Source organism: Neoarius graeffei, chromosome 17 (assembly GCF_027579695.1).
Source record: "Neoarius graeffei isolate fNeoGra1 chromosome 17, fNeoGra1.pri, whole genome shotgun sequence".
NCBI classification, from domain to species: Eukaryota; Metazoa; Chordata; class Actinopteri; order Siluriformes; family Ariidae; genus Neoarius; species Neoarius graeffei.
In genome coordinates, this window is record NC_083585.1 from 43,687,089 (window position 1) to 43,708,130 (window position 21,042).

The following is a 21,042-nucleotide window of genomic DNA, read 5'->3' on the forward strand; positions in this document are numbered from 1 at the left end:
CTACGGACGAAAGGCGGGGTACACCCTGGACAAGTCGCCAGGTCATCACAGGGCTGACACATAGACACAGACAACCATTCACACTCACATTCACACCTACGGTCAATTTAGAGTCACCAGTTAACCTAACCTGCATGTCTTTGGACTGTGGGGAAAACCGGAGCACCCGGAGGAAACCCACACGGACACGGGGAGAACATGCAAACTCCACACAGAAAGGCCCCTGTTGGCCACTGGGCTCAAACCCAGGACCTTCTTGCTGTGAGGCGACAGTGCTAACCACTACACCGCCGTGCCGCCCCCTTTATCACATATACATCACTTCCAAACAAGTGAGGATATGTGAAAAAAAATGTCACTGTGATGAAGTTGGGATCAGAGCACAGGCTCAGCCCTGATACGGTACTCCTGGAGCAAATAGGATTAAGTGCCTTGCTCAAGGGCCCAGCAGTGGCAGCTTGACAGTGCTGGGGCTTGAACCCCCAACCTTCTGATCATTCTGAACCTTTTAAATATGCCAGCTGGTAATTTAAAAAAAAAAAAACGGTAATATAAAAACAGGCGGAATGGTGGTGGAGTGATTAGCACTGTCACCTCACAGCAAGAAGGTCCTGGGTTCAAGCCCAGCGGCTGACAAGGTGTGGAGTTTGCATGTTCCCCCCATGTCTGTGTGGGTTTCCTCCGGGTGCTCCGGTTTCCCCCACAGTCCAAAGGCATGCAGGTTAGGCTAATTGGTGGCTCTAAACTGACCATAGGTGTGAATGAGAGTGTGAATGGTTGTCTGCGTGCTAGTCCTACGATGACCTGGTGACTTGTCCAGGGTGTACCCCGCCTCTCACCCATAGTCAGCTGGGATAGGCCCCAGCTTGCCTGCGACCCTGTAGGACAGGAAAAGTGGCTACAGATAATGGATGGATGGAAGGATAATATAAAAATATATCAGCTGGTACAGTCAAGCCAGAAAGTTTGCACACCCCTTTCACTTTCTCCACATTTTATTACATTAAAGGCTTATTCTATAATAGATAGTTAATTTTTTGTCACAAAATAGCTCATAATGGCAAAGTGAAAGCAGATTTTTAGACATTTGTGCTAATTTGTTAAAAATCAAAATGTAAAATATCATATGTACACAAGTGTGCACACCCTTTGATATGACACCCAAAAGTGAGCTGAGGTGCATTTTGTTTTCACTGATACTGCTTGAGATGTTTCTACAACTTAATTGGAGTCCACCTGTGGTAAATTCAATTGATTGGACATGATTGGGGATTGCCAGGACCTGCCTATATAAGGTCCCACAGTTGACAGTGCATGTCAGAGCAAACTCCAAGCCATGGGGTCAAAGGAATTAGCTGCAGACCTCAGAAAAAGGATTGTGTCAAGGCATAGATCTGGAGAAGGGTACAGAAAAATTGCTGCAGCTTTACAGGTCCCAAAGAGCACAGTGGCCACCATCATTCGTAAATGGAAGAAGTTTGGAACCACCAAGAATCTTCCTAGACCTGGCCACTCGGCCAAAGTGAGCAATCGGGGAAGGTGGGCCTTGGCCAGGGAGGTGAGCAGGAACCTGAGGGTCACTCTGATAGTGCTCCAGCGTATCCTTGTGGAGATGGGAGAACCTTTCAGAAGATCAACCATCCAGACAGCACTCCACAAATCAGGCCTTTATGGTAGAGTGACCAGACAGAAGCCACTCCTTAGTAAAAGGCACATGACAGCCCGCTTGGAGTTTGCCAAAAGGCACCTAGAGGACTCTCAAAGCATAAGAAACAAAGATTCTCTGGTCTAATGAAACCAAAATTGAATGTTTTGGCCTGAAATACCAAACGTCATGTCTGGAAGAAACCAGGCACCGTTCATCACCTGGCTAATGCCATCTCTACAGTGAACCATGGCGGTGGCAGCATCATGATGTGAGGATGTTTTTTAGCAGCAGGAATGGGGCAACTAGTCCTGATAGAGAGAAAGACAAATGCAGCCAAGTACACAGACATCCTTGAAGAAAACCTGCTCCAGAGCGCTTTGGACCTCAGACTGGGGCGAAGGTTTACCTTCCAACATGACAACGACCCGAAGCACACAGCCAAGAGAACAAAAGAGTGGCTTCGGAAAAAGTCTGTGAATGTCCTTGAGTGGCCCAGCCAGAGCCCAGACCTGAATCGTCGTTCAAATTCTGTAAAGCTGCTTTGCGACAATGTTTTATTGTTAAAAGCGCTATACAAATAAACTTGACTTGAATCCAATTGAACATCTGTGGAAGGGGCTGAAAATGGCTGTGTACCGATGCTCCCCATCCAACCTGACAGCTTGCAAGGATATGCCAAGAGAAATGGGCAAAAATGTCCAGAAACAAGTGTGCCAAGCTCGTAGCTTCTTTCCCAAGACGCCTTGAAGCTGTAATTGCTGCCAAAGGTGCATCAACCAAGTATTGGGCTAAGGGTGTGTACAGATATGTAACCCCTAAATAACCTAGTTTTGACAGTAAAATAAAATTGCATATTTTTTAAAAACCTGCTTTCACTTTGTCATTATGGGCTATTTTGTGACAAAAAATGAACTCAATCTATTGTAGAATAAGTCTGTAACGTAATAAAACGTGGAGAAGGTGAAAGGGGTGTGCAGACTTTCTGGCTTGACCGTATATTATCTTCCAGCTTCCTTACCACTTGACTAAATTAGTTGATAAATGTTTGAAAGTCTTTTGGTTGTTTTATATTCTCAAATCAGTATAAAATGTATTTTTCATTGCAATTGTTTGAAATCTTTTCCATCTAGTAGCACTTACCAGCTGGTATAGATGGACTACCAGTTTGACCAGCTCAGCTTGTATTTTTGCAGCTAACAGCTTTTGGGGTTTTTTTTTTAGCAGGTTGGGAAGCCCTTTGCTCTATAGACTTTGGCATTTTCCAAACATTGACTGTTTCAAAGTACTGGCGTGCTCAGGCTACTGTTGATATTATTTAGCTGGTGGATCAGTCTCAGTACACCACTTACCCTGACGCTTTGTGTTGTTGCTGGTAAGCGGTGTTGTTGGGGTTTTAAACACAGTGCTCGGATACTTAGACATGCGTGCCTAGTTGATGTGCCTTGTAGGTGCACAATTAGAGACTACAGCTCTTCTCACCCCATTTAAAAGCGGTGTTGTAGCCCTTCAGCAGGACCATGTTCTGACCTCTACTGGCTGAATATTTTTTTTGTTTCGTGGACGGTTTTTAAACCAGCAGCGACACTGATACCCTCATACAGTCATATCAGTGCCACTGCTGTGTTGATAATGACCCAATGGGATCTACAGTCAGTAATCCTTTGCCAAAAAACACAGCAAAGGCAGCTGTAGAGGCCGTAAGGTGTAAGTCACGGTATTTTCTGTTCTGTCGGGGAAAATCCCTCCATATCCTGCTGTGGTGGCGTATTAAAATGTGTTGATGTGTTTTCATAAACATGAATATCTAGATTAGTATATGAGGTAATCTGTCCAGTAGCTTAAGCTGGGCCAAAATTGGGTCATGAAATAGGACAATGATCCCAAACACACCAGCAAATCAATATCTGAATGGCAAAAGAAGGAAAAAAAATTCAAAATGTTGGATTGGCCAAGTCAAAGTCCCGACCTCAACCCCACTGAGATTCTGTTGCAGGATCTTATGAGAGCTGTGCATAAACAAATGCCTCAAAGATCAATGAACTGAAGCAATGTTGGAAAGAAAAGTGGGCCATAATTTCTCAAATTATGAGAAACTAATAAATTCCTTCAGAAATCTCATCTCACTATCTCTAGCCGCTTTATCCTGTTCTACAGAGTTGCAGGCAAGCTGGAGCCTATCCCAGCTGACTACGGGCGAAAGGCGGGGTACACCCTGGCCAAGTCGCCAGGTCATCACAGGGCTGACACAGACAACCATTCACACTCACATTCACACCTACGGTCAATTTAGAGTCACCAGTTAACCTAACCTGCATGTCTTTGGACTGTGGGGGAAACCGGAGCACCCGGAGGAAACCCAAGCGGACACGGGGAGAACATGCAAACTCCACACAGAAAGGCCCTCGCCGGCCACGGGGCTCGAACCCAGGACCTTCTTGCTGTGAGGCGACAGTGCTAACCACTACACCACCGTGCCGCCCCTCCTTCAGGAATGTTTACTTCGAATTAATGTTACCAAGAGTGGTTCTGTGTTATTGAATTATAGGGTGCACTTATTTTTTCCTACCTGGTTTCTGAATGTTGATTTACATTTTAGGGGAAATAAATTTGAAATCTGTTGTCACCTGAAGTTATTTGTTTGTATATAAAAGTGAGTGAGGGCAACAATTGTTATTTACACCCTGATAAATACAACCCCAATTCCAAAAAAGTTGGGACACTATGTAAAATGTAAATAAAAACAGAAGAATGCAATGATTTGCAAATCTCATAAACCCACATTTTTTCACAATAGAACAGACAACATACCAAAATGTTCAAACTGAGACATTTTACTGTTTCATGAAAAATATTAGCTCATTTTGAATTTGATGGCAGCAATACATCTCAAAAACTTTGGGACGGGGCAAAAAAAAGACTGGAAAAGTAAGTGGTGCTAAAAAGAAACGGCTGGAAGAACATTTTGCAACTACAACTCCGATTCCAAAAAAGTTGGGACAAAGTACAAATTGTAAATAAAAACGGAATGCAATGATGTGGAAGTTTCAAAATTCCATATTTGATTCAGAATAGAACATAGATGACATATCAAATGTTTAAACTGAGAAAATGTATCATTTAAAGAGAAAAATTAGGTGATTTTAAATTTCATGACAACACCACATCTCAAAAAAGTTGGGACAAGGCCATGTTTACCACTGTGAGACATCCCCTTTTCTCTTTACAACAGTCTGTAAACGTCTGGGGACTGAGGAGACAAGTTGCTCAAGTTTAGGGAGAGGAATGTTAACCCATTCTTGTCTAATGTAGGATTCTAGTTGCTCAACTGTCTTAGGTCTTTTTTGTCGTATCTTCCGTTTTATGATGCGCCAAATGTTTTCTATGGGTGAAAGATCTGGACTGCAGGCTGGCCAGTTCAGTACCCGGACCCTTCTTCTACGCAGCCATGATGCTGTAATTGATGCAGTATGTGGTTTGGCATTGTCATGTTGGAAAATGCAAGGTCTTCCCTGAAAGAGACGTCGTCTGGATGGGAGCATATGTTGCTCTAGAACCTGGATATACCTTTCAGCATCGATGGTGTCTTTCCAGATGTGTAAGCTGCCCATGCCACACGCACTAATGCAACCCCATACCATCAGAGATGCAGGCTTCTGAACTGAGCGCTGATAACTTGGGTCGTCCTTCTCCTCTTTAGTCCAAATGACACCGCGTCCCTGATTTCCATAAAGAACTTCAAATTTTGATTCGTCTGACCACAGAACAGTTTTCCACTTTGCCACAGTCCATTTTAAATGAGCCTTGGCCCAGAGAAGACGTCTGCGCTTCTGGATCATGTTTAGATACGGCTTCTTCTTTGAACTATAGAGTTTTAGCTGGCGATGGCGGATGGCACAGTGAATTGTGTTCACCGATAATGTTCTCTGGAAATATTCCTGAGCCCATTTTGTGATTTCCAATAGAGAAGCATGCCTGTATGTGATGCAGTGCCGTCTAAGGGCCCGAAGATCACGGGCACCCAGTATGGTTTTCCGGCCTTGACCCTTACGCACAGAGATTCTTCCAGATTCTCTGAATCTTTTGATGATATTATGCACCGTAGATGATATGTTCAAACTCTTTGCAATTTTACACTGTCAAACTCCTTTCTGATATTGCTCCACTATTTGTCGGCACAGAATTAGGGGGGATTGGTGATCCTCTTCCCATCTTTACTTCTGAGAACTGCTGCCACTCCAAGATGCTCTTTTTACACTACCGTTCAAAAGTTTGGGGTCACCCAGACAATTTTGTGTTTTCCATGAAAAGTCACACTTTTATTTACCACCATAAGTTGTAAAATGAATAGAAAACATTTTTCTGGCCATTTTGAGCATTTAATCGACCCCACAAATGTGATGCTCCAGAAACTCAATCTGCTCAAAGGAAGGTCAGTTTTATAGCTTCTCTAAAGAGCTCAACTGTTTTCAGCTGTGCTAACATGATTGTACAAGGGTTTTCTAATCATCCATTAGCCTTCTGAGGCAATGAGCAAACACATTGTACCATTAGAACACTGGAGTGAGAGTTGCTGGAAATGGGCCTCTATACACCTATGGAGATATTGCACCAAAAACCACACATGTGCAGCTAGAATAGTCATTTACCACATTAGCAATGTATAGAGTGGATTTCTGATTAGTTTAAAGTGATCTTCATTGAAAAGAACAGTGCTTTTCTTTCAAAAATAAGGACATTTCAAAGTGACCTCAAACTTTTGAACGGTAGTGTATACCCAGTCATGTTAATGACCTATTGCCAATTGACCTAATGAGTTGCAATTTGGTCCTTCAGCTGTTCCTTTTTTGTACCTTTAACTTTTCCAGCCTCTTATTGCCCCGTCACAACTTTGAGATGTGTTGCTGTCATGAAATTTCAAATGAGCCAATATTTGGCATGAAATTTCAAAATGTCTCACTTTCGACATTTGATATTTTGTTTATGTTCTATTGTGAATACAATATCAGTTTTTGAGATTTGTAAATTATTGCATTCCGTTTTTATTTACAATTTGTACTTTGTCGGAATCGGGGTTGTACATAAATTTACATACAAAAAGATGGACAATCATTCCGCTACAGAAAAAGAACAGTTCAGAGAAATTATTGAAAGCCCAATGTCCCTGTATGTAAACTGAGTGCAGATGTATAAAGTAGCTTTGGCTTAAAACTATTGATACACAGAGGCTGTCAGTTAAAATATGACAAAAGGTTTGCTTTATTTTACACATTAAATCCCAAAAATTGTAATTAACAATTTTTGTAATCAAAGTCTGTCAATGTTCTCCATAGATTTACAAGCTACATGTTCTACCCAAAACACAGAACATCCACCACCTCTTATGCACGAACTTCACATATCATTTAACTAAAGCTATCAAAGTTTGAAGGCACTTGAGAGGTTTTAGATTGCAAAGTGACTGCCGAATAAAGAATATATTTGCATCAAGGCTCTGATGATAATCTTATGCTTAAAAAAAAAAATCAGTATAAATCACATTTGATGGCAACTTGGTGAGACAATCTCAACAAATCTACAGTATATATCTAACACTGAAGGTAGATGTGTCACTTTTCATTAAGAAACATCAGCATTGACCTGAGATATGGAAATCAATTACTCTACAATATACTCTTTGGTCTCATCATTTTCAACCTTTGCTTTTTTTTTTTTAAATCTGTTGCTTATTCTGAAGCATCTCATGTTCTGCACAGTGAACATTTCTAAATATAAGACAAATAAAATTAACTTATTTTGAGCATGGATGCTAAACACATTTTGAACACATTTGCACCATGACACATCATTGTGGACTTTACAATATAATTCCTTTGTACTGTCTGTCTACATAAATTTTTCCACCAATATGTACTTGCTATCTCAACTCCAGCTTGGATCATACTTTGTCCAACCTACAGGTGGTGCTATATAGAGCCGCTTTCCTTGTGAAAAGAAGCTGACAACACCTCGATAGCCAGCTCGCGGGACTCCAGACTTCAAGTCATCCATGAGTCCGAGACCTCGCGCTAGTGTTTTAAAACTCTGCGCGCTGGAATACTGCAGCCGAAACGGGCCAGGCCCGGACAGCTTCCCATTTTTCAGCTCCTCCGCTGTCACAACAGGGGCGCTGTAAACCTCGTTCTCAAAAGCTTGATCATATGTTCCCTGTTCTAAATAAGACACGTCTTGAGTTGTAAAAGGCACAAATTCAGTGTTGAGTTTAATAAAACGGAGATACTTGTCATAGAACTGACCCAAACTCACACCCTTGCGGCCAAACGTCAAAGTTCTAGAGATTTCCGGACGAATGCACGACCTGTCTTTGCGCTGATCGGGATGCCGCATCCAGTCATCCCAAAACGATGCTGGCCATTTTGGCTCAAGCTCCATCCAGAGCTCCTTCAGCAGCATCCACCCAAGCCCTGGGAAAAAGTCCGTCCTATATAAGAGGCTTGACTTCGCAGGATCTATATATCCTTCCCTGCCGTTATCATTCCAGGCAGACACGCACCACAGAGTTGGGTCATATTTCAGTAAAGGGTGAAGGGCTTTAAAGTACTCAAAGAAGTCTGGGGCCACCTGGAAGAAAGGAAGAGAAGAATCAGATCCTTGGCAAATTGAAGGCAGCGTGCTGAAAGACAAATCTAATTTGCACTAGTGCTCAGATGATACAACAGCTGGCCAGTAAGTTTATTACTTATTTGTATGAAGCATTTGTAATGTTTACATGCGCATTACAATAATTAAATATGTATACAACAATACACAAATTTTAACCCCAAAATTGCTTGAAAGAAAAACCTAGAACATAACCAAAAAAATATTTAAAAACATGACAATATACATGTTATTTACCAGCTGGGAGGTCCATATCGTGAAATACTGTGACCGAGGTCTTGAAAGTACTGAGCGAGGCCCTCTGGGCCGAGGTCAGTATTCAAGGCCGAGGTCACAGTATCACACTATACGGACCGACCTTAAGCTGGTAAATAATATTTCTTTATCAAATTCTAACAGAAAACGAGAGCGCCCGAAAGGGAAAACCGAGCTGAGCCGCCATTTTGAATCCTCATTCACAGCTGTGATGTGAATGGCTTCCTCCTCGGTATACAAGTGCACTTCCATGGCAGGGGGAAAAAAAAAAAAAAAACACCTACATTTTGCCGCCTATGTAGTCCCCTATTTATACAAAATTGAGTCATTCAGGATTCAGCCATGTTTTTGCTCGGCGTTAGAAACAGTTCCAGGTTTTTAGCTTTCTCCTGAAATGTTTTTTTATTTATTCTTCCTCAGGGTAGTAAAACTCACTTTCGCTGTGAAGACTGTCGTTATCGCTATCCATGCTGTAAAATTAATGCTATTCTCAGGCTACGTTTACATTACGTCGAATCAGCGGATCATCAGATTAACGTTCTTAAAACGATTCGCGTTTACACTAAAACCGTTAGCCGTGCACACAGCAACACCAATACACGGATACGCTCGGCTCCGCAGGCATCCTGCGCTCCAAATCACTCCGCCCTGAACAGCGAGTGCCCTCTGGAGGGTGCACACTCCGGCCGTGCGCAGCTCACAGAGCGCGCGAGTGAAGTGAACAAGCAGTGATTCGGGACTGAGCCGCTGTGTGTGTGATCCCAGCGCATATCACTTACTACTTGCAAGTGGAAGGATGGCAAGCCTAAAGACAATCATAACTACACAATGGGCAGTATTTGCATCAGTATTTGCAGTATTTTCATACTTTTATACTCTTTAATGAAAGGTGATACAAGGCGGAAGACCGCGCCGTTTTTCAGCAGTCGCGTCACGTGACCAACGCCAGCGAATCAGGAAGGTGGATGTCACAGTGACGTTGTCCAATGAGGACGCCAGCTAGAGCTCAGCACAGCGTATTCGCGTATCTCAATGTTTACACAGCACCGGAGCTGACACGATCTGGATTGAATATGTGGACGCTGGCGGATTCCCGTTTCCCGGCTTTTCCAGGTGGTTTAATGTAAACGGACAGTGCATCCGCGAAGAAAACGAGACAGATACGGTCTAATGTAAACGTAGCCTAAGAAATGCTGGAAAAAATTTATAAATTTTGATAATCTTTAAAAAACAAAAGTTGACAAAAAAAATGCTACCATGTTTTTTGTTTTTGTGAACAAGAATCTGTTAAAGGAGAACTGAAGGCAAGTTATCATCAAAATTCTCTCATTTTATTAAATATAGGAATGCATTTTTGAAAGCTATTTTGTCGCTGCTACAGCAAGTTATGAGTGTTTGAAAATATGCTATGTAATATAGGCTATCAGTCCATATGTCAAAGCAATGGCCGTAAACGAGATTCGTTGAGACCTGTGCGAGACATCGTAGGACAGAAGTAAAACATACAGCGGAAATCAAAGTGACCAACATCTGCCAATGTTGTCAAAAGACGCGTGTGCCCTCTTTCGAATGCTGACGTAATCAAGTTGGAAGTTTTGTTTGTTTTGATAGTAATCAGGAAAGTTTGAAAAAAAAGTAGGCAGTAATTGTCATTTAAACTCGTTTTTGTGCAATATTTCATTTGGAAAGCAGTTTTCAAAATGGCGGCACTGACACCTGGCCGACACTTCACGTTTCGAAGTCTCACACGAGTCTCGTGAAGATCGCGCAGATAAGCGACGCCTGCCGTGGACCAAATGAACCAAATTCAACATGGCTAAAAACCGAACGGGCCGCTAAGTATAATATTTAATTGCAATTAGTTGCCAATACGAGTCATGATATAAGGTTACTAAAAGCAAACACGTAATTGAATAACACGTTAAGAAATAAAGCAAGTTTAAAAATGACTTCAGTTCTCCTTTAAAATACACCCATCAACCTTTTTATTAGGGAAACACTGGTACAGCTGCTCACTTCTTGCAATTATCTTGATTAGCCAATCATGTGGCAGCTGCACAATTCCTAAAACCACACAGATGCAGATCCTCAGTTAACGTTCACATCACACATCAGAACTGGGGGAGTGAACAGAGTGTGGTACGTTTTTGGTACCAGATAGGTTGGTCTGAGTATTTCAGAAACTGCTGCTCTCTTGGGATTTTCACAAACAATAGTCTCTAGTAGGGCTGTAACGATATGCGTATCGAAATCGAAATCGCGATACGCAGAGCCACGATCCGTATCGCGATACAAGAAGGCGGAATCGCGGTACACCCTTTCAAACTTCTCCTCAGCCCAAAAACAGAGGCGCTTCCAAACTTCAATTTATGAATACTTTACTTTTTATTTAAATTACATTTTAAACTTACTTAAATTACTTTTTTTTAATATCTATTAGTAAGTTGTTTTTTCGCCGACCTGCGACAATCTTCTGCGAGTCACGGAACGTCCACACTCGCCACTGGCAGAGCATTCATTTCTTTTAAGCAGTCGCCATTCTGGTTGCGACGCGGGGAGCGAATCTGTAAACAAGCAGCTCATTGGCTGGCTAGGTGTGCCACAAGCCAATCACAATCACTTGACCGGAAAGGCATGCAGTGTTGCCAGATTGGGCGGGTTTAGGTGCTTTTTAGCTGGTTTTAAACATATTTTGGGGTGGAAAACGTTAGCAATATCTGGCAACACTGAAGGCATGTCTGCTTGGGCGGAAGCCTTCTGCGGCAGTTACATTTTGACACGCGAGCAATGTTTCACCATAAAAATTCCGTAATTTCCATCTGTTTTCCGCGATCACAGAAAATCATTGGCCCTATGAGAGTGAGACAGTGAGAGAGCCACCCCCCCCAAAAAAAAATCTTAACGGATTTACACGATTTGGAAAAATGACTTTTTCAGAACCGAAAAAAACAGAGCTTCCGGCTCAACAGTATTATTTTGAGAAATAAAACAATCTTTGGATATACATTTGTTCATTTTTGCATACATATTACTCATTCTCTGCAGTGGTCTGAATTATTTGTTATTAAATAGTTAATGTAAGGAAGTAAATGTTAATAAGTCAAATTTACTACTTTAAAAAAACATTTTTAAAAAATCGTGGGCGTATCGAATCGTGGGTCAAAAATCGCGATACGAATCGACTCGTGAGTTGGGTGTATCGTTACAGCCCTAGTCTCTAGAGTTTACACAAAGCAGGCAACATTTTTCTAATCTTCAACTGTCTAGCCTTTTTTTGGGGGGGGGCGGGCGCTACACCCAGGTAGATTCCTGCTTTTGGCTGACAGGAGTAGAACCTGACGAGGTCTTCTGCTGTTGAAGCTCATCCACCTCAACTTGACATTTTGTGCATTCTGAGATTCTTTTCTGCTCAGCACGGTTGTAAAGAGTGCTTACTATAGCGAGTTACCATAGCCTTCATGCATCATTATCCTTCAACTTCGGCCAAGATTCCCCTTACATCACACCACACCTTCCTGTCAGTCATGGCTACATGGAGATCTTGTACCACAATCCCAGGGTACCTCAAGATTATGGCAGGGAAGGTGAGTTTTCAAGACTTCACTGTGATGACTTGGGCTCCAAAGGAGAAGGTAGGATATACTGTAGCTTCGCCTTTGGTGCAGAAACAGTGCTCAGCGAACCGCACTCTCCTCTGTCTAAATCTTAAACAGGTGGCAGGTCCCCATAGATCTCCTCCAAGATGGCATGAGCAGACCAGTAGATATTTCGCACGTCGTAGAAGATTGGTGCAAGTTCCATCTCATCTTTGCTGTTGTTTGAGTGTTAGGGTCCATGATCTCAGCACCGTAAAGGAGGACGGTCTATCTTCAGTTTGTTATCGAGGTTAGAGCACCATTTTTTTTCCAGGCCAGTGTAGCTGAACGTGTAGCTTGAACCAGCCTGGTCGTTCTCCTCCAGCCACAAGGCATTTCCACCCACAGACCTGGTGACTTTTTTTCTCCCCCACACCATTCTGTATAAACTCTAGAGAAAGTCGGATGTGAAAATTCCAGGAGACCATCAGCATCTGAAATACTTACACCTGCCTGTCTTGCACCAGCAACCAAGCCACACTCAGAGTAACAGAGATCTCATTTTCCCCCACATTCAGATGTTTGAGGTAAATATTAACTGAAGCGTTTGACCCGTTTTGTACGTTTCACTGTTGTCACAAAATTGGCTGATTGAATAAAAACAAAATGTGCAGGCGTAAAGGTGATCCAAATAAAGTGTTGGGTATACAAGTACAAAATACATAAAGCACACTATGACCGGCCCCTTCTCCAACTATTAGTCAAGAAAGTCATTAGAGGAGACAAGTTCGGGGGGGTTTGGTTACTGAGTAAACACCCGCTTGTTACACAGACCATAGTTCCTGCTAAATCTAACTTCTCTTTAAGTGAACAGAGCAGGGTAAACACGATCAGTCAAAAGTTTTGAACACACTCGACTGAATATATATTTTTCATTTTCCTAAAGACATTTTGATAAAGGCTGATGGTTGAAATGTGCTTCGAAGACTAACAAATAAACTTAATTCACGTGTATAAAATTGCTTCTGAAACAAAAACGTAAAAGCTACTTTAAAAAAAAAAAAAAAACCTTCATTTAGAACTTAAGGAAATTAGGAAACCTTCTGGGTGAAAATCCCTCAAGAAGCTGTTTAAGCAAATATACAGAGTGTACAAAGCTTCAGAGATACTGTTAAATTTTAAATATAAATTTTAACACTTTTCTTGGTCACTGTCTAATTCCAAGTGTTATTTCAGAGCGTTAACATCTCCATTATTACTCTAAAGTAGTACAAAAAAACCTAAAAATGAAACAACCCTGCCATGAATAGGTGTCCAAACCTACAGCGGAAGTGTAAAATGAAGCATTTCTTTGCTCAGCTATGTCACCTAACCGGACATGTTAACTGGAGCTCGGAGATATTTATCTTTAAGCTACAAAAGAGTCAAACCCAACAAACTGCATTTTCACATTATTCATAACTTAACCATAATCATTCAACCTTGAAACACGTAGTAATGTGTTCTGGAGCTCATACTGTTCTCTGGAAAATTTTGCTATTAATATTTTAAAAAGACAAAAATGACTAAATGCACCCAAGACACAACTCAAACGTCCATGTTTATTTATAAAGGTAATTAATTTTTATATATTACACACACACACACACAAGCTAATGATATGTACATGTTTGTAAAACCACAGTGGTGTGTACAAGTAGCAACAAATGAAAATGTTTATCCATTTGGGACTTTCAATCAATTTATGCTTTTCGGTTTTGTATTTTAGTTTTATATTCAGATTATTTTTATTTCTAGAGTAACTCAGTTGAATTATTGGTGTCTTTTGAATCTTTGATCATAAACTATATTGCATTAGTTTTTTTTTTTTTAATCAAAATTTGCACATCAGTTGTACCCTAAATTGCACACCGCATCATCTTACACTGAACTTGGATGCATTCAATCATATTAACATTAAAGAATAGATAGATGTTATTCTATCCACATTCACTGGATATGAACAATCGCGTGCTCTGATTGGCTATCAGCTCATATTCTGCGAGTAGAGAAAAACTAAATGGCAGAACGTGTTGCTGAAGAAACCGAGGATGAAATAAAAACTCTACTCGAAAACGAAACTCCCCCAAAAGAACAACAAAACATGGAAAGAAAGTGATGGTAAGAACGCATCTTTTTTAAATTTTTCAAGAATTATCGCATTTTATACAAATTGCTACTGCCATTTCACCAGTTTGTTTACGTGTCCGCTAAGCAGAAAATGACTGTCAGACTTTCTCAAAAAAAAATACTGCAAAAAAATAAAAATGCTTCGTTTCTCAAAATCCAGTGAGTGTAGGTAGAATAAAACCGTTATTCCACTCAATCTCGCTACGTGCCTCATCGACTATCAGCTCATGTACGACTCGATTTTGTGGAATAACTTAAATATGACATGTTTAGCTTTGATGTAAACAAATAAGAGAATGTATACCTCCAAATCATCTTCCACAATGATGACAGCAGAGTATGAGAAGGAATTGAACACCTGGTTTAGAGCCCAACGGTAATGTCTTGAGATCTTGTAGTAACCCTGGAACTTGCGATGTCCCGCAGGCACCGAGATCTCGGACAAATCTGGCTGTTTAATGTGAGTCAGTTTACTGCCATATGAGGCGATCATTTCTGCAGTCTCCATGTGTCCACAGTCCTGGCTTACGATGATGGGGAAGAGTTCAGCTGATGGTCGGTACTCAAGAAGTCTGTCCAAGCAGCGTTTCACGGTCACTCGGTTACACGCCATGACCAAGATGGGAATGACCGCACGGGATGACTGGAATTTACTCCTCACGTTTGTATGGTTACTTTTGGTATCCAATTTACTCCTTAAAGCTGTGCCGTTTTTTTTAAGTTCCTCCCACAGTGACTTATGGCTCTGGATCTGGAGAAGGATTTTGTTCTGGGATTCAAGCTCAGTTTCGAATGCAGTGATTAACTGAAGTAATTGCTCCATAACGTTGCCATTTTGTGGAGCTTTTCCTGCTGAAATAGACTTGTCTCCTTCATGTCCAGGAAACCGGCCCAAGAGAATAAATATAAGAAGTGCATTCCAAACAATAAACAACAAAATGCCACAAATAATTAGAGGGCCTTTCTTGCGGAACATGGCCAAAGTGGACCTTGCCAAAGTGGCGTCAGGGCAGTAGAGGTGTGCGAGATGGTAAACAGGGTGTTGGGGACGTGCAGGTTCTCACCAACCAAAGCATAAGGCAGGAAGTGAAATATCCTGTACACATGAATATAATTATATGCTTGGCTAGGAGAATGGGTAAAAAGTCTGACCGAAGTTAACAGAAACGGGGCTGTAGAGCAGGTGGAAGGCAAAGGACATGTTCATTGTTTTTAAATAAGGTCATTGGTGTTTTGGAGAGCCGGTGAATTTCAAGCCAAAATCCAAGGTCATAGAGGTGACTATAAGAAAGGAGGAGTGTGTTATTAAAACGCAATTAGACATACATTATTATTATTGATCAGAAAACCAGTGCACATAAACACACTATAAATCACCACAAGGTGACCAAGATTGAATTTAATAAATGAAGCTGGGCAAAAATATCAACACTGCAATATTAATGTGCTGTATCATATCAATTACATCACCAGACAGACAGACATTTTCCATGAGTACTTTTATACCATTAACCAAGCACACAACAACCTGCTGGACGTTAAAGTGTTTCATTGCTCCCCCCCTTCCATTGTTTATTTTTGAAGCTCAATATTCAGCACTAACAAAACCGCTGTTTTCCATACCTCTAATGTGGCGCTGCTAGTTTGTTAATCAAATACTGTGACGTATATGAAAGTTCAGTAGCAATGCTTGCAAGTAGTGTAATGTGATATATTTACAACACCACGGTTATTCCTAATATGAAGCTAAAGGGACGGGGTTGAGGTTTGCAGCCATACAATTAAAAAAAATTTTTTTTAGAGGCTCCGGTTGAAATTATGGATTCTCTGAGGTGACGGACAGTACTATTTTGTGAGAAGAGAATCCATAATTTCAACCAGTGCCTCTCAGTGCATGGTATATTTGATTTATTTCCCTCATCAAAAATTTCCAAACTAAGTGTTAACCACAAAGAATTGGAAATAAACCTGAAAAATAATATTAGAGGTCTAACTCTGCATGATCATAATATATAGATCTACACACACAGAAATGCTCGCGGAGCCACAGCTGTGACTCGAGTTGGCCATAAAACTTTAAATTGTGACATCAGTTCATGGTATATCCAGGATATACAATGACACCATTTTTTTTTTTTTTTTGAGTCACGAGATACATTGCTTAAATCAGTGGTGGAACTATTTTATGTCACATAAGCCATCTTTGGCCAATCCCTGCTGCATGGGAATTTTTTGAAGAGGGATAATTTCTTGCACACGCACCTTCCCGCACATTAACAATAACAGGTTGGAAATGTACGGTCAGTGCTAGTTGTCGTTTTTGCACCGTCCTTGTTATTTGCAGTCCCGTGATGTTTAATGTAGTACCATGGTCCTGGATAAACATTTCAGTTTAACTGTGTGCTATACCAACTGCATGTGGTTGAAATGACAATTAAAAAAGCCTTATGTCCATAATACTGTCTTGTAATGGCTGAGGACGACAGTTGACTTGCTAACTTTAGGACCGCAGTTGTCATGAACAGTTTTGCACTCAAGTTTCCATCAATGAAGATGATAACACATCAACGAAACTGATTTCATGTTAAAACTGTTAATGTTATAGTCATGTTGTTGCCCAAATGAGGATGGGTTCCCTTTTGAGTCTGGTTCCTCTCGAGGTTTCTTCCTCGTGTCGTCTGAGGGAGTTTTTCCTTGCCACCGTCGCCACAGGCTTGCTCATCAGGGATAAAATTAACTTATGTTTAAAAAGTCATTCAAATTCTGTAAAGCTGCTTTGCAACAATGTCTATTGTTAAAAGCGCTATACAAATAAACTTGACTTGTCTTATAGTCAGAGGTGGACTTACCCGAGTATACTGAGTATCTGTACTTTGAGTATTTTTTTTTTTTGAAACTTATGACTAACTTCACTACATTTGAAAGGCAAATATCGTACTTTTCGCTCCACTATATTTCTATCAAGGTCCTCGTTACTATGAAGCAGCTTTGAAAGTGGATATATTTTTATTTTCTAAAACGTGATTGTTTTTTTTCGCAGGTGACACTGAGACAGCTGATCAGCAATCACTAGGGTCACGTCACATCCATAGACTGGATAAAATCAAGTTCAGTGATTTCTCAGCAGCGTTATTTAACTCAATCAGTTGATAACAGAATGGAAGGAGGTAGTTTTTCTGGGGAATGCACGCACTCATGGCCATACCTAGAACCGAGCAATTCCAGCGTTATGGACGTGACACTTGAACTCAAAATGGCAACAAATGACCCAGTGCATGTTTTATTGTCTCCCAGTATTTAAACAGGTGTTGCATATTTTAAGGCTGTACCATACTGGAGAAGTGATAGAACAAGAACAATTCCCATAGTACATCTAGGGCATGCCAGAAAATGCCAATAAAAGATGCGTTATGGATGTGACAGAAAAAGTATCACTTTTCTTGGGTGACTGTACATTTTTATCAAACTCTGTGAAATTGTAAACCTAATGTCGAAATGGAGATATCCATTTGATAGAGGGGTCCAAGGTGAATATTAAAAAAATCTTTGTTTAAAATATTTTGTATTTCATGCAGAGTTTCGGAAGGAAAAGTCAGCATTATGGATGTGACGAAATTCCGTTACGGATGTGACGCGTCTGAAATAGACATGGCGTATGTTTAGAAAATCAGCAATTTAACCACCATACCCCTTTGAAAAACTCTCTAAATATCAGCTAAAACTATCAAAGTTCTTAAATAATATTTAGGATGGCTATTGTTTTGCTGTTTTGTGGATTTTAGCATACATTTCTGTGGCTTGTGGCAATAATATAGAATTGTACATGATCAAAGTTGATTTTAGCTTGGGGTTTACATTATAAGAAAGAAAGACTGACAGTGACATATTAGGTTGGTTACAAATTGGTTCAACTTATTCACATCTGTAAAATACAGGCCTAGGTGATATCTCTGGGAGTGGTTTTGATGTATTACATGTTGCTTTATTTTTGCATGGTGAGGTTGACATTTACATGGAATTGCCCAACCCATGTTTCAGTTTTCTGAAAGGACTAAAGATTCGTTTCATTTTAAATGTTTGCTGAAAACAAACCACATCACGGCCTACAAAAACTCGCCGTCCAACCTGCGGAAGCATATTGATCTATATAAACATTTTATTCCAAGAGAAAGCTTGCAATGAAGTTGTCTGTGCTTTTAGAGCTAGCGATTACGTTGCAATAGCTAAGCAGTCTGGTTAGTCAAATGACTTTCTATGGATTTGCCCGCCAAGTTGCCGTAGCCTTGTCCACGGCTAACGTTAACATGTAGCTAGTTAACTTGGACACTGTTAGTTAGCATGTAAAAACGGAGTTACGCTAACATGAATAACGTTAACTTATCTGAAGTCCTTTCAGAAATGTGTTTTAGCATAATCTTGCCAAATAAACAGAATGTAGAAATCTCTTTTCTAGTAGTGTTAGCTACCCAATATGATTTTTTGAGTTTGAAAAGAGTTTACTAGCACGCCAGGTGGAGTTTCACTGACTAGCTAGCTTAACGTTCAACCACCATGATGGCACAGAATGCGTTCATTTTGTGAATTCACATTTCTGTCTTTGGTCACGTCATTAGAAAATGTACTTTTAATACTCAAGTATTTTTAAAAGCGAGTACTTCAGTACTTTAACTTAAGTAAAAATTCAACTGGACAACTTTCACTTGTATCGGAGTCACATTTGACCAGTGGGATCTGTACTTTGACTTCAGTAATGAAGTTGCGTACTTTGTTAATTACATGGTAGAGTCTTGCGTAGGCAGAGCCAGACACCATGATAGGTTTGTTGCTTTCTAATCCAGCCTTAACAGTAGTTGCGCACGGTAGAAACAGAATTGATGGCGAACCATCAGTGGATTGACACCATCATGAAGAAGTCGGTTAGCAGAAATGTAAAGAGATGCAGCAGAAAGCTGAGAGAGAGAGAGAGAAAGGGATGACAGTCACACCTTTTTTTTTCCTAAAGAAAGGCAGCCTATACATTTATTCACAGACCTTCCTTTGACGGCTATTAATACTGTATACTAATGTTAATGCTACAGAAGATTATTATTGTGGCTTAACTATTGCTTGGGGGCGGCACGGTGGTGTAGTGGTTAGCGCTGTCGCCTCACAGCAAGAAGGTCCTGGGTTCGAGCCCCGTGGTCGGCGAGGGCCTTTCTGTGTGGAGTTTGCATGTTCTCCCCGTGTCCGCATGGGTTTCCTCCGGGTGCTCCGGTTTCCCCCACAGTCCAAAGACATGCAGGTTAGGTTAACTGGCGACTCTAAATTGACCGTAGGTGTGAATGTGAGTGTGAATGGTTGTCTGTGTCTATGTGTCAGCCCTGTGATGACCTGGCGACTTGTCCAGGGTGTACCCCGCCTTTCGCCCGTAGTCAGCTGGGATAGGCTCCAGCTTGCCTGCGACCCTGTAGAAGGATAAAGCGGCTAGAGATAATGAGATGAGATGAGAACTATTGCTTGGTTATGAAGTTGGGTACTTTGTCCACCTCTGCTTATAGTGAGGGTTTTTTTTCCTTTTTAAAACACAGTAGGTCTGTGTTTATTATATGAAGGACTAGTATGATTACAGATATTCCTCTTTTTCTTAACAATAACTCCATTTCCACATTAATTTTAAAAAATTATATACATTAGTACAGCTTTAAGTGTAAAGGCAGCAAGTTTTCCACCAATCAATAATCTAACCTGTAGATATCACCCTTCCTGAACATACTTACAGGATAACAAAATAACTGATTCTCCACTCTTTCAGATAATAAAGGGATAAACTGGGGTGGTCATAAACATCACCTCCACCTCATGGACTAACAGCATTCACTTACATGTTGAGTGGAGTCGGTTCTCTTTCTCCTCCATTTCTCTCACTGAAGGTCCGGATTTAAAAAAAAAAAAAATTTGAGAAATTAAGTGAACATTTAAAAGGTACTGCAGGCCAGCATTCCTCAGTTTGTGCCTCATATATTCATGTTTTTTTATTTTAGTTTTAGTAAAACAAACCAGCGTCTCGCGCCGTTGACAAGACGGTCGTTGGTTTACTTCCGGATGGCGCGACATGTCGGAAGTCCCGCCCACTTCCAACTACTCGGGTGTCTGTGAGTCGCGTGCAAGAACCACCTACTGCAAACCTGTATAGGTCTGGAGACCCTCAGGGGCCCATAAAACATCCAAGGGTTAATTTTATTTTAATTCATATCCTGAGCCTTTCTGACTAATCACTTGAATTGAAGGAGTTTTAATCCAAACTTCAACAAGTTAAAACAAGCAGACTAGTGTTTAAAACAAAAAGCAGCTTGGAACTATGACGTGTTTTGATTGTTAAAAGTTCAGGAATACAAAACTCTATGGCTAGAATATTACTGAACACATTAACCCATAAGAACCCGGACCCATTTCTCCTTAAGGGAAAATTATGGGGGATACAATACAGACCAAATGGATCTCATAGAAAATTTTTTTTTTTTTAAATACAACCTTGTAGCGTCAAATCTAATGTTATATGTTATAGTTCATATCCTGAGCCTTTCTGACTAATCACCTGAATTGAAGGAGTTTTAATCCAAACTTCAACAAGTTAAAACAAGCAGACTTGTGTTTAAAACAAAAAGCAGCTTGGAACTATGACGCGCGTTTTGATTGTTAAAAGTTCAGGAATACAAAACTCTACGGCTAGAATCTTACGGAACACATTAACCCATAAGA

At 40.7% G+C, this 21,042-nt stretch overlaps 1 protein-coding gene across 1 annotated transcript; it reads right to left on the minus strand.

Annotated features, from left to right (window-relative positions):
* Window positions 1-6,880: 6,880 nt before the first annotated feature.
* mgat1a (alpha-1,3-mannosyl-glycoprotein 2-beta-N-acetylglucosaminyltransferase a) lies at window positions 6,881-20,386 on the minus strand. The gene is made up of 3 exons (XM_060944272.1): window positions 20,166-20,386; window positions 14,609-15,585; window positions 6,881-8,266 (listed from the first exon to the last, which is right to left on the minus strand). Exons 2-3 carry the CDS (start codon window positions 15,278-15,280, stop codon window positions 7,568-7,570), a joined length of 1,371 nt encoding a protein of 456 aa, XP_060800255.1. The 5' UTR covers window positions 15,281-15,585; window positions 20,166-20,386; the 3' UTR covers window positions 6,881-7,567.
* Window positions 20,387-21,042: the final 656 nt, after the last annotated feature.

What these genes read in the sequence shown, in the direction of transcription:
- mgat1a (XM_060944272.1), bottom strand. Translation starts at nt 15,280, where the DNA reads ATGTTCCGCAAGAAAGGCCCTCTAATTATTTGTGGCATTTTGTTGTTT. An exon ending in TTGTGGAAGATGATTTGGAG is followed by an intron (nt 8,267 to 14,608) that starts GTATACATTCTC and finishes CCTTTCTTCCAG; the next exon opens with GTGGCCCCAGACTTCTTTGA.